This window comes from Toxotes jaculatrix, chromosome 19 (assembly GCF_017976425.1).
Source record: "Toxotes jaculatrix isolate fToxJac2 chromosome 19, fToxJac2.pri, whole genome shotgun sequence".
Lineage (NCBI taxonomy): Eukaryota > Metazoa > Chordata > Actinopteri > Toxotidae > Toxotes > Toxotes jaculatrix.
The window spans coordinates 17,768,145-17,781,101 of NC_054412.1; the positions used below are offsets into that span (position 1 = coordinate 17,768,145).

A 12,957-nucleotide genomic window follows, 5' to 3' on the forward strand; every position below is an offset into this window, starting at 1 on the left:
CCTCTAATTGTGCGTAGCGTTCCAGTGAGGCACTAATCAGGGCGAGGCAGGCCCAGCAGTCTGATGGGTGACACTAATTGCTCTTGCTCAGACTTGAAGGCCTTGTTCATGAAATATTTACCCACCCATCTGTTGACAGTTAACCCCCCCCCCCCTCGTCTCTGGACCCTCACTCTCAACAGATATAGACACTTGTGTTCAAGAACACACACAGTACTTACTGCTACTTTCATGGGCAACTATGGTCACATTTACTTCCCTCACTAAAGATACTACTTCCACTGCTACACTGTGTGCATACAAGCTGTTGTCTCCCCATCACACGTTAACAAACATATCTCACGGATATATATGTGCACAGTGTTGCAGGATGAATAAAAGAGGTCTTATAAAGTCTTTGTCTCAATTTGCATCTGACTGTCTAATATCAGACCGTGTGATGAAGGCCTGGTTAATGATAGCACTACCGTCAACAAAAATATGCAAGCAGAAACCACTGTTTTGAAAATGCAAGTAAAACTTCCCCCTCCCTACACCTTTCCAGCCTCACAGCTGCAGGGTCCTGCATCTGACGATGGTAACTTACCGAATCTGACAGCCCAGCATTTATGTCCGCTTCATGCATTGATCGGGCAGATGTGTGGAGGTGTGAAAGTATGCAAGTTTTGAACTTCTCTGCTACTTCTGTGGTTGAGACTTTACTTGTGGTGGTGGGTGGTGCAGTGTGTGACAGATGTTTAGGCAGAGACTCATGTAGTTTAGAGGGGGAGAGTGTAACCCACATTATCTTCTGTAGATACGATTTACAGATGTCTCCTAAATACCTCCCATGCAGACTATCGGTAGACTCTACAATTTACCGATGTTCCCTAAATGCCTCATAGGCAGGCAACTACCAAAGATTTCACCATATTTCTCTCACAGTCGTCAGATTTTGCCCAGGACAGCCCAGAACTGAACAGCTTGTAAGGCCTTTAAACAGACACAATAATACACATGGCTGACTCTCAGTCACACTCAGTCCCCAACTGCCTCTGCGTTCCTCTCCTCTGTCAGCACAGTGCTGAGTGAGCGGCTGGTGGTCTGTGTTTACCTTATTAATTAGCCCAGTGATCCAGAAACACTCTCCCTCTGGTAAATAGAATAACACTGAAAGGTTACTCAGGGCCGGGAGGAGAGGGTAAAGAAAATAAGAGAGAGGGCAGGAGCCAAGGAAGGGATGAGAGAGGAGTGGGGAGACAGAAAGAGAGAGGGAGGGAAACTTGGAGAGGGACAGAGAGAGAGTGTGTCGGCATTTTGAGTTTGCTTTGGAGCCGTCGTGAGTGGAAGTGATCAGAGTCGGGGAGGAAACTTGACGCGGTGGGTTGTCATCCTGCTGAATTTAGAGCCTCTGTGATCACCAGTCAACACTACGTCTCTCTGTTACTGTCAGCTACAGCCCCGCCTGGCGTTTCCTTTACCCCACTTGATTTATTTTTGTAATGTGCACAAAGTGTGATGGTGTTGCATCCTTGCTGTCTTGCTTTTCATAGACTACAGGCCATTAAAGTCTGAGGAGCAAACAATCAATCTCAGCTGGCTGAATCTTGAATTCATCGCCTGAAATTGTTGTTGAAAAGGCCACTTGAGTTTTAGGAGAACAGGATAAATTATTGCTGCTGACTTGATGGATTCTTGATCTGTCTCATCTTTGTCACTGAAAAGTCCGGGGCCAAGTGGCCCGGCTCAGGTATGCTGCGCATCCTTCCAATTGGCTGAAATGGATGCAGATTGGAGCGCTGCAGACCAAAATTCAAAACAGACCTTTAGTAGACAAATAGATATGCCTGAAAGCAGTTTTATGAATCCATTCCAACTATTTCCAATAACTCGGCTCCTCCATTTTGGGCCATATCTCTGTCCTGAGGTCTGCAGTTCAAGGCCATACATGGAAAGCCAAGAGACAGAGCACAGTGAAAAGAATTACATTAGCAAGAGGTTTTTTCCTTGGCTACTAGTTCAAAGACGGGAAGGGGAAATGTGGTTTTCATTAGGCATTGTTGGTTTAAACCAGGTTAAAGGTCACTTTAAAAGTCCGCCTCACAGTGAAACTCAGTCATTTTTGAATTCATGAATAATTCAGTATTTAAGGGCATGGACAAGTCTCCTAAAGCTGGAATAAAAAAGAAAAACATGATCCTAATCTATAATTTCATTAAGCTAAACTAATATTTTTCACAGATGTATCTCCAGAGTAGAAAGACTGATCCCCCCTTTGTGTTTGTGTGTGCTTGTATTTTGAGACTATGCCCTAAACTTGTGCCACTTGACATCTGGCTGTCATGTTAATGTGTCCAGTGAAACTTTAAAAGGGATTTATTGCCTTCCTACAGCCCTCCCCCGCGGAGTCAAATTCTTTGCCAATAGCTCCAGTTAATTTGTGCTTCCCATTACCACTAATTATAACATTCCGCAGATTTTACTTTGACGGCAAAACAGGCTAAAATACGACAACAGCCTTTTTCGGGCCTTCAGGCCAGATTGCTTAAATCACAGCGCAAATGTCTGGAGTGCTAATGACCTGATTGACTGTGGCAGAGAGCGACCTCGGAGCTCCCTTCCCGTTCCTTGGTGCCATTTGGAACATAAATTAAGGCCTCTGTCTTTACAGTAGTGATGTGATGCACTGAGAAAATGTTTTTAAAATCATTTTAGCCTGTAGTTAAGGCTATTAAAGCAGAACATTCATCTTTACAAATGAGGTTTGTCTGAAAACTTCTAATCCACAGAGTGGTCCATCTGGTCCCTCTGCCCTTTATCTGCAGTAGAGTCTACGTGGTTATTAATGGCGTCACAGTGAAGTGAAGACTCTGCTCTCCCCTTATCAGCTTTAAAAGCTCAGCTACTGAAAATCCCTACATTTAGCATCAGGGTGGAGGATTTCCGTCACAAAGATACAAGGTCTTTGCAGATTTGAGGATATCACGCGATCTACAGGCTTTTTGTCACTCTCCTCCTCCGTATGACCCTCACGTCCTGGAGTTTGTGTCTCCCCCTGACCCCTTTAGCCTGTATCATTCATCTCCGGCAGCCCCGCTGTGATCACATGGCCATATCTGATTCTCCTACTTCCTCGGGGTGTTCTCTGCACACGGCATACCGGACGCTACCCCATCGCTCCCAGGAGGAGCTAACGAGAAGTCCAGATAGATCTCGAGCAGCTGAAGGCTTCATATGCCTCTGTGTGTGTGTGTGTGTGTGTGTGTGTGTGAGAGTGTGAGAGAGAGAGAGAGAGAGAGAGAGAGAGAGAGTCAAACCTGCCTGTATCAGGCGGCGTGATTACTTGAAAAGGTCTTTGTGAGGTTGTAGTGGACTTTTGATGTAGTTTCATAGGTTTAGGACCTGTATTTCAGTTCACTGACATCCTCTTCAGATTTGATTTGGGTTCATTCAGAGGTCCTTCAGGATCACTTCGAGCCAGGCAGGAATCTGTAGTGTTAATGTTTAGTTCCTGTCTGCATGTGGCACGTGTATTAGAAACATCAGTAAGATTGTCTGTCACGTCTGAAAGGAATTTGAAAAGGAGCAGAAAGTATTATGATAAGTTCACTGAAAAGTGCTTTTGACAGCCACGTCAGTTTTAATGTTTCCAGTGGTCCAGGACCCAAGGTGCTGCTGCTGCTGGATAAAGAAAAGACAGCAGATCATGAAGAAAAGATGTCCGCTCTCGCTCAAAGGGCTCCGAAAATCTGTTTTCGATTGGCTGTTGCTTTGACTTGAAAATATAAACCTGATTTATCTCCCTCTTTTTTTGTTTTTCAGCCCTGCAAGGCCTTTTCGATTCCCCAAAAGGTAAGACCTGCCAAAAGTGGTTTCTCCTCTGTTGATGTTCTGGATTGCAAAGCTCTCTCCTCCTCCACCTCCCTTTATTCCTGTCATCCATCCATCACTTCTCCGGTGGAGCTATCATTCCTCAGTAGTGAGTCATGAGAGTTATCGATGGGAGTTGTGTGTGTCTCTGTGTACCTGGCCTTTGTTAGCCAGTAGTGTAGATCTCCTCATCTCTCCGTTACAACCATAATCCAGGAGACTGTTTAATAGAGGATTAAGGTTTTTTTTGGGCTGTCAGAGAAATGTGGGGTTGCAAAATCTCAAGTATGTGGAGTTTTGCATAGAGATGGAGACAAAACCTGCAACTGTCGCTAACACTACTGCAAATCAAGCATATGCCTTAAGTAATAACAGGATGGATGAGACTATATTTGATATTTTGTGGTGTCTTGTCATCAGTGTGTTCACTGACTCTAAGTCTCCTTCTTGTTGCAGCTATGCTGAGCTGATAGCTGATTGGCCGGTGGTGGTGCTGGGGGTGTGCACAGTGCTCATTGTGGTGTGCGCTCTGGTGGGCGTCCTGGTGCCGGACCTCCCTGATTTCTCTGATCCGCTGCTGGTGAGTACAGACCCACAATGCTCTTCTTTCTGGACAAATGTCGTGTTGTCAAAGCACTGACTCGCCTCCATAAACATAACCTGTGTCCTTCTCTCTCTTCCCAAAGGGTTTTGAGCCACGGGGAACAGCCATTGGCCAGCGACTGGTCACATGGAACAACATGGTGAAGAACACAGGCTACAAAGCCACACTGGCTAACTACCCCTTCAAATATGCTGATGAGCAGGCCAAAAAGTAACTTCATACACATCTTCTTACACCCTGAGATTTGTTCCAAAATTTAGATTTTGAATTAAAGATTAGTCTCTTGCTGCCAACTCAAAATTTCACTTTACTGCTACTGAAGACTGTGGGACGAGGGTGGGAGACAGATGTAGTGGGGGAGTAAGGTTTGAGGTGGAGGAAGGGGGGTGGGGGGGTCAGAGGAGTTGAAGGATGTTGTTGACAGACACGCTGAAAAGTCTGAACCCCTTCCTGAAAGAAAAGCGGCGCGATGTAGAGATCTGTCCATTCACAAGGTCATCCTCTGTCTCCTGTCGGTGGGAGTCTGTTCACTAATCAAGAGCAGGTCTTTGCATGTTTGTGTCTGTCTCGTGTCTGTATGACTGTGTCCACTCTGCAGGCTTTCATACTCCGTTCCAAACTGCTGCTGCGATCTGATTTTTTTTTTTTTTTTTACTGCCTATAATGAAGCATAACCGTTATTGATGCCAGCATATCTTTAGTTATGTTTGTCTTTGAGCTTGGACTGAATTTATTTCCAATGAAGTCGCCTGTTTGGCTTTTAATTGTTGGTTTATCATATTTGTCTGTCTCAGATGAATGACGCTGACACTGCAGTGAGATTACAGCCCTGTGAATCAGATTTTGTATCCCATATCTGTGTGGCTAAGTTTAGAATTTAAAACCTGCTCCTTCACTCCACTGATTAGAAAATGGATCCTTTCAGCTGCAGCCTGGATCTTCCTCTCTGTCTCCTGCTGTGTCTGTGGCTGTCTTTGTCTCTCCTTCTGTCTCGCTCGCCATGTCTGCAGATGTAATTGTGTACTTATATGTGCACGGTGTACGAGATGCCTCTGCTGCTGTCAGCAAGCTTCCCTGCCCTCATCCGCTCTGTCTGTCAACCCCTCAGTCTCTCTCTGACAGCCACCTGATTGCTCTGCCTTCCTGTTTGTAGCGGAGGATGTGTTCACATACACACAGGACGGCTGAACCCTAATCCTCGATTGAAACACTGGCATGTAGGCATGGTACTACTTTGAAAACATCAGCGGCATTATTCTTGCTAGACCACATAAACACACTCCAGAGACTCACCCCATCTGGCTTCCATGCTCAGTCAGAGCCTCTATTAGGATTATTAGAATAATGACTGGAGTATCGCTGTAATGTAGGGAGTCATTCATCTGATTTTGGGGGGAACAGCGATTATTGCTGGTTATTCCATCAATGAGCTTCAAATCTGCTTCCTTCATTTTATATCATGCTGACTTTGCAGCCTCGGGTACAGAAACGTCTCTGTTCAGTGCGTGACTTTATAAATCACCGAACAGGATCTTTTTCCTGGGTTTGGATTGATTAGTAGCTGTGGTATTCTTCCCCTTTCTGGGGGGGTATTTTCATTTCTTTAAGCCTTTGTTTTGTTTTGTTTTTTTACATTTTACAATATATGATAACAATTTATCTAAAATATATTCCAGCAGTGTAAGAAAGTCCTGTAAAGCTCAAAGAACAAAAAGAAAATACTGTATAAAACAAAGATTTGCTACTGACTGCTTTAACACCTGTTGCACAGTAAGGACACAGAGCACTCTTATTTTTGACCAATAAAATTGATTTCTCTTTGCATAAACTAGTGGCTGATTTAATAAAACATACATCTAAGTAAGGTTCACCGTGCCAAACTTTGTTGTTTTGTAGTCACCAGGAGCCCAGGTGGCCTGAAGACCACTTTGACAGAGACAAACGACAAGCAGAGTGGGACTTCAGTAAAGAGTTTTTCTGTGATGTGCCAGGTAAGTTTTTGAATCATACTGTGATACAACATAAACTAGATTACAGGTACAACTGAAGTGAGAGCTGAAATTAATCTTTACAAATATACATATCGAGTTTTTTTTTTTAATCATCAGCTTACTTTCTGTGTCAGTCCAATGGCATGATTGTCTCATATTTCCCAGCATGTATTATTTTAGTAAAACTTGTTTTCTCCTTTAAGTCATGAAACCCTTTTCTTTATGCAGGTGACAGTTACTCCAGACTGGTGTTCACATCAGCTGAGGGGAAGAACCTGTGGAGTATTCAGGCCATCAAATCAATGTGCAATCTGGATAACACGAGGGTACGTAGGTGGGACAGCACAAACCGTAGTCGTGTACGGGACTGGTAATGACGCAGCAGTAACCATCAGGAGTTTAGTCATAACTTAGACTGAAAACTTTACATAGATTTCTGTCTGTCTTTTTTGTCTTTCTACTTTTTTGTATTCACCTGTGTATTCATTATTTGTCTCTGTCCCCAGGTGCGTTCTCATCGTGACTACTGGAGTCTTTGTCAGCGCACCAATGACGCCTCCTGCTGCCCCAGCTGGACGCTTGGTAACTACATTGCCGTCCTTACCAACAGGTCGTCCTGCCAGAAGATTACAGAGCGCGATGTGTCGCACACGCTCAAGATCCTACGCTCGTGTGCCAAGTACTACCACAATGGCACGCTGGGCCCCGACTGCTGGGACATGGCCCTGCGACGTAAAGACCAGCTGAAGTGCGCCAGTGTTCCCCGGAAGTGCACAAAGTACAACGCTGTTTACCAAATCCTTCACTTCCTGGTGGACAAGGACTTCCTCAGTCCCAAGAGCCTGGAGTATCCTCCACCTGTGCTGAAGTACAGCATGCTCTTCTCCCCCACAGAGAAAGGAGAGTCTATGATGAACATTTACTTGGACAATTTTGAGAACTGGAACTCGTCAGATGGCGTTACCACCGTCACAGGTATCGAGTTTGGCATCAAACATGACCTCTTTCAGGACTACCTCCTCACAGACACGGTGTACCCCGCCATAGCCATAGTGATTGTCCTCCTGGTCATGTGCGTGTACACGCGCTCAGTTTTCATCACGCTAATGACAATAATAGCCATCATCAGCTCACTGATCGTGTCTTACTTTCTCTACCGAATGGTTTTCAACTTTGAGTTCTTCCCCTTCATGAACCTTACGGCTCTCATCATCCTGGTGGGCATTGGTGCAGATGACGCCTTTGTGCTTTGCGATGTGTGGAACTACACCAAGTTCGATAAACCCCATGCTGAGCTAGCAGAGACAGTCAGCGTGACCCTGCAACACGCCGCCCTATCTATGTTTGTCACCAGCTTCACCACTGCGGCGGCTTTTTATGCCAACTACGTCAGCAACATCACCGCCATACGCTGCTTTGGTGTCTACGCTGGAACTGCCATTTTGGTCAACTATATTCTCATGGTGACATGGCTCCCAGCTGTGGTGGTGCTGCATGAACGTTACCTGCCCAACATGTTCACCTGCTCCAAGCCTCCACACCAGCAAAGAGGTTACTGCACCCGGATGTTCTGGGCGGGTCTTTGTCAGAAGGCCAACAAATGCCTGTTTACTGTCTCTGAGGCATCTCGGATCTTCTTTGAGAAGGTGCTACCCTGCATTGTCATCAAGCTGCGCTACCTCTGGCTGTTCTGGTTCCTCGCCATCACTGTGGGCGGGGCCTACGTAGTTTGTGTAAACCCAAAGATGAAGCTCCCGTCTCTGGAGCTGGCTGAGTTTCAGGTGTTCCGATCCTCTCACCCGTTTGAGCGCTACGATGCAGAGTACAAGAAACTTTTCATGTTTGAGAGGGTTCATCATGGCGAGGACCTTCACATGCCAATAACTATCATCTGGGGCGTGACCCCCGTGGATAACGGGGACCCCCTGAACCCCAAAAACAAGGGAAAGCTGATGCTTGACAGCAGCTTTAACATTTCCAGTCCAGCGTCTCAGCTGTGGATCCTCAACTTCTGCCAGAAGCTGAGAAACCAGAGTTTTGTCTTTCAGTCGGATGAGCAGGACTTTACCAGCTGCTTCATTGAGACATTCAAACAGGTCAGTGCTGCATGTACACTAAGTATCCATAAGTATTAAAGTAATATTGTGTATATTAGTAGACAGAAGGACATCTTACAGTCAGTACCCAGCAAATTCCTTGCCAGAAAGTGAATTTACAACCTAGTTTAGTGCTTTGGTTTGAAAAGTGTCACTGAATAGAGCCGTCTTCCATCTTGTGTCACTGGCTATAACTTTTTTTTTTTAATCCAATTTGAACAGTGGATGGAGAACCACGACTGCACAGAGGGCTCTGTCTACCCCTGCTGCAGTCAGTCCACCTTCCCCTACAGGCCTGATGTCTTCGAGTTGTGCATCAAGAGAGCCATCATGGAGCTAGATCGGAGTACTACCTACCATCTGGACAGCAAGACCCCTGGGCCTCGATTTGACATCAATGACACCATCAGAGCCATAGTTTTAGAGTTCCAGAGCACCTACCTCTTTACTCTGGCCTATGAGAAGATGTACCAGTTCTACCGCGAGGTAAAGCCCGTTGTGTTTCACATGTCATGTTAAATTGTCTTCACTCTGTCACTATCATTTTATACAAGTTCCAGTTAATAGTTTTGTTTCTGATGATTGTGATTCTGTTTCAGGTGGATGCCTGGATCACAGAGGAGCTGCGCTACGCTCCTGCAGGCCTGAGTCACGGCTGGTTTGTCAGCAATCTGGAGTTTTATGATCTGCAGGACAGTCTCTCAGATGGCACGCTGGTTGCCATGGCGCTGTCGGTGGCTGTGGCTTTCAGTGTCATGCTCCTGACCACCTGGAATGTCATCATCAGTCTGTACGCGATCCTGTCGATTGCCGGGACCATATTTGTCACGGTGGGATCCCTGGTGCTTCTGGGCTGGGAGCTGAACGTCTTGGAGTCCGTTACCATTTCTGTGGCGGTGGGGCTGTCCGTGGACTTTGCGGTCCACTATGGTGTGGCCTACAGGCTTGCTCCGGAGCCCGACCGTGAGGGGAAGGTGATTTTCTCCCTCAGCCGCATGGGCTCTGCGATTGCGATGGCTGCACTGACCACCTTTGTTGCCGGGGCCATGATGATGCCCTCGACCGTATTAGCCTACACCCAGCTGGGCACGTTCATGATGCTGATCATGTGCATCAGCTGGGCCTTTGCCACCTTCTTCTTTCAGTGCATGTGCCGCTGCCTGGGACCCCAGGGTACCTGTGGCCAGATTCCCCTGCCCAAAAAGCTGCAGTGCCAGGCCTTCTCTGAGGTCACATCCACAAATCCCTCGTCTCAAGGGAAAGGCTCTGGCCAGGCAAAGTACCAGCTGGACAGCAGGGGTGGGCCGGTGGAGCATTATGAGTTAGAGCCTCTGGCATCCAATCAGAAAACTGAAGATAAACCTCGAGAGGAGCACGAGGTGTGCACTCAGCTTTATAATGGGATCCCCGCTCATCACCACACCGCTCCCTATTCACACGTCCTTTATAAGAGCAAAGCTGACACTGGGAGAGCTGGCCCTGAGAACGGGCTTGTAGCCACGCTGAGCACACCATCCAGGTGCCAGTACTCTCAAAACACTAACTGCACCTGTGGGGACCCCCCTCCTCCTCACCTGCCTCAGCAGTGGACGCCCCACTCCTGCGCTCAGCCTCCTGAGGACTCTAATTCCTGTCCTCCCACCCCTCAGCTCTTCCCTCACTCAGGAAACTCACCATGCAAACAAAATACTTCCCTGGTACCTTCAAGCCTGGACCCAGTCTACACACACATGGAGTGCCGTATGCACTATATCCACTGTCCCCCCACTCATTTCCACAACTGTTCACAGGGAAGAGTGGCCCCCAGGCAAGGGCCTGCACACAGCTGCCATCACAGGAAGTACTGCGTCCATACTGCAAACCTGCAGGCTGGCTCAGCCAGAGAACAGAGATCCACAGTCCCTGCTGCAAGCCGGGACACAGGCCCAGCTCCAGGTCAGGTCTCTGGCTCAGAGACTGTGGGACAAGAGGAGGATCATAGACCTGAAATGAGCCAGTCAAACCTTGACAGTAGCCAAAATATCAGCAAGGCAGCCCCAACACAACCTCACACACAGTGCCCCCCTGGGCCCTCACTGGGCTCACACACAACCTGTCATGAAAGACAGAAGCTGAGTGACAGAGTCCGTTGTTGTGGCGATAACCACGTGTCCGCCACAACCACAGAAACAACAATGCAAGTGGATGCTTGTTGTAAAATCCCTGGCAACCAGGAGAAGCTCGACAGTATTCCCGTCACACGGGAGCAAAGTGTCAAAAAGTGCAAGCGCAACTCCAAACGCGAGCGGGCGTCCTCCGCCTCTCCAAAGAAGCTCTACTGTTTTAACAGGACATTGAAAGTGAAGTGCAATTCAGCTTCAGAGTTTAACGTGCCAAAAAGCGAAACCAGCGTGCCTCCTATTGCAATAAACACCAATCCCTCTTCTGAAAGCTTATGTTGACGACGAAACAATATTTTAATAAAACTCAATCCAGAACAAACAGGAAATGTCCCAAAAAACAAAAGGAATGACTCAGTCAGGATGTGTTTGCTGACCAAGTGCCTCAGTGTGTTTCATGAAACAGCACGGACCCACTGAACATGCTGTGTTTACATTTTTTTTCTTTTTGTATTCACCAGTTGCTCACGTACCAGATCATGTCTTTGACACACACCGCAGTGATTCCCACAGGTTGAGAGTTTACCTTTGGTGATGTGTGGCGCGGCGTGTGACCGATGTGAGTGCTGAGACTTGTGCAGTTTAGAGGGGGTTATTGTAACCCAGGTTACAGGTAGGGTATCCGTAGACACTACACTTTACCGGTGTTCGGTAGATGCTAGCTAGTTGGCTGCTCACAGAGACGCCTCTTGTCTCCCACTCAGTTACTGCGACGTAACGCAGCTCAGACAGGTGTGTGGCCAAAAATCAGTTAGCCTGAAAAGAGCGGAACAAGATGTGAGGTTGAAACTGAGTGATTTTATCTTCCTGGACGGGGCCGCCTAGGTAAGGCCAATAAATGGGAAACGCTGCACTATTGACAAAGCTGTATCATTATGGGAAAATGAATGGTCTTTTCACAAAAAGACACACATCTCCATGAAATCTTGCAAACTGAAGTGTTAGATGTACAGCAGCCATTTGCACCGACAGGAAATCGTACAGTAAATATTGTGATGTTGCGTGTAATTATAAATATATGTTGTCGGATATGATCACATCGACTCTAACAAAAAATGTGCCGCGTTTTAGAAGCTGATAAAAAAAAAAAAAAAAAGTTGTTGCCTGACACTTTTTGTATTTGTGGGAGCTAGTGTTGAATTCTCAGTGTGCTCTTGTGTTCAAGTCGCCACATGCCTCAGATAAAAGATGTACTGTATGATTAAAATGTCTTTTTTTTATCACCATTGTCCTGCTGCCTGCCATTGTCTGCTCTTTGTGTCTTGTATACACACACACACACAGTCAGACCATAAAATGAGATGAGGCTCCGTTCAAAGAAGGGGTATATCTTTAATCATAACAGTGTACACCTGTTTCATTGTCTCATAACTGTTGGCGCCTTCAGTGCTATCTGTTACATCTGGCCTGAGGTCATTGACTGGATTTAAACTGGGCTGGGCTGCCTGCTCTCTGGGCTCACGTAGACTTGATTTACACAAGAATAATAGATCCGATTTTATTACTACTTGTGATACTGATCTCAACTTCCTAAGCCTTTGAGTCCAAGTACATCAACAGGATTTCAACTCGGGAACTGTAGGAGTTTGGGAATGGCATTAAAAAAAAAAAAAAAAAGATAAAACAGTAATCGTAAAATAATATTTGGAACAAGCAACATAGGTTGCCCCAGTAAACCTCAGTGTTGTGAGGCTCATTATTTGTATTACATCAACTGTAAGAAGTGCCCTAAACTTTTAGGCCTGCTGAGGCAGACGGCCTTAATTACAGAGAGACAACACTCTGGCACAAAGCACTAAGGAAGCAGTCCTGCTGCCATCAGCAGTAGTTTTGCTTGTCTAACAAATATATATTTTGAACGAGTTACTCTTACGTAATATATCCGAGGCAACACTGGAAGAAAAACTGCTGACTGTTGTTCCTGTTTTCACATTGAAATAAGACCTATTTATGGCTGTGGTTTGTCTTATTAGCCTTCTCCAAACTGTTGTGAGAACATTTAAAGGAGACCAGAGGCATTTTGTGTTCAGTGTTAAAGCAGTTCGAATCAATATTTTCACAGTAACAGTTTTAGCTTATTGTTTTCGGGCCCATTATTTTACTGTTGTGTTTCTCTCTCTTTGCTGTTTTTAGAGAAAGGCTAAAACGAGGGTAAGTATTGAATTTACTTTGTCTTTTAGGGGGCTAGAAACACAATTTTAAATGAATGCTAGTTTCTGCTTGTCTGTGAATAGACGTATTAATAGATAATTGTATGC

The 12,957-nt window shown here is 46.0% G+C and overlaps 1 protein-coding gene across 5 annotated transcripts in view; it reads left to right on the forward strand.

Annotated features, from left to right (window-relative positions):
• Positions 1–11,927, forward strand: part of disp1 (dispatched homolog 1 (Drosophila)) — a 92,317-nt gene extending 80,390 nt beyond the window's left edge. For all 5 annotated transcript variants that reach the window (XM_041063981.1, XM_041063984.1, XM_041063982.1 and 2 more), the window contains 8 exons: positions 3,802–3,831; positions 4,306–4,429; positions 4,536–4,663; positions 6,350–6,444; positions 6,673–6,770; positions 6,951–8,540; positions 8,763–9,026; positions 9,140–11,927. In XM_041063981.1, coding sequence (XP_040919915.1) covers positions 3,802–3,831; positions 4,306–4,429; positions 4,536–4,663; positions 6,350–6,444; positions 6,673–6,770; positions 6,951–8,540; positions 8,763–9,026; positions 9,140–10,981 — 4,171 coding nt within the window. In that variant the 3' untranslated portion in view covers positions 10,982–11,927. The remainder of the gene's footprint in view (positions 1–3,801; positions 3,832–4,305; positions 4,430–4,535; positions 4,664–6,349; positions 6,445–6,672; positions 6,771–6,950; positions 8,541–8,762; positions 9,027–9,139) is intronic.
• Positions 11,928–12,957: the final 1,030 nt, after the last annotated feature.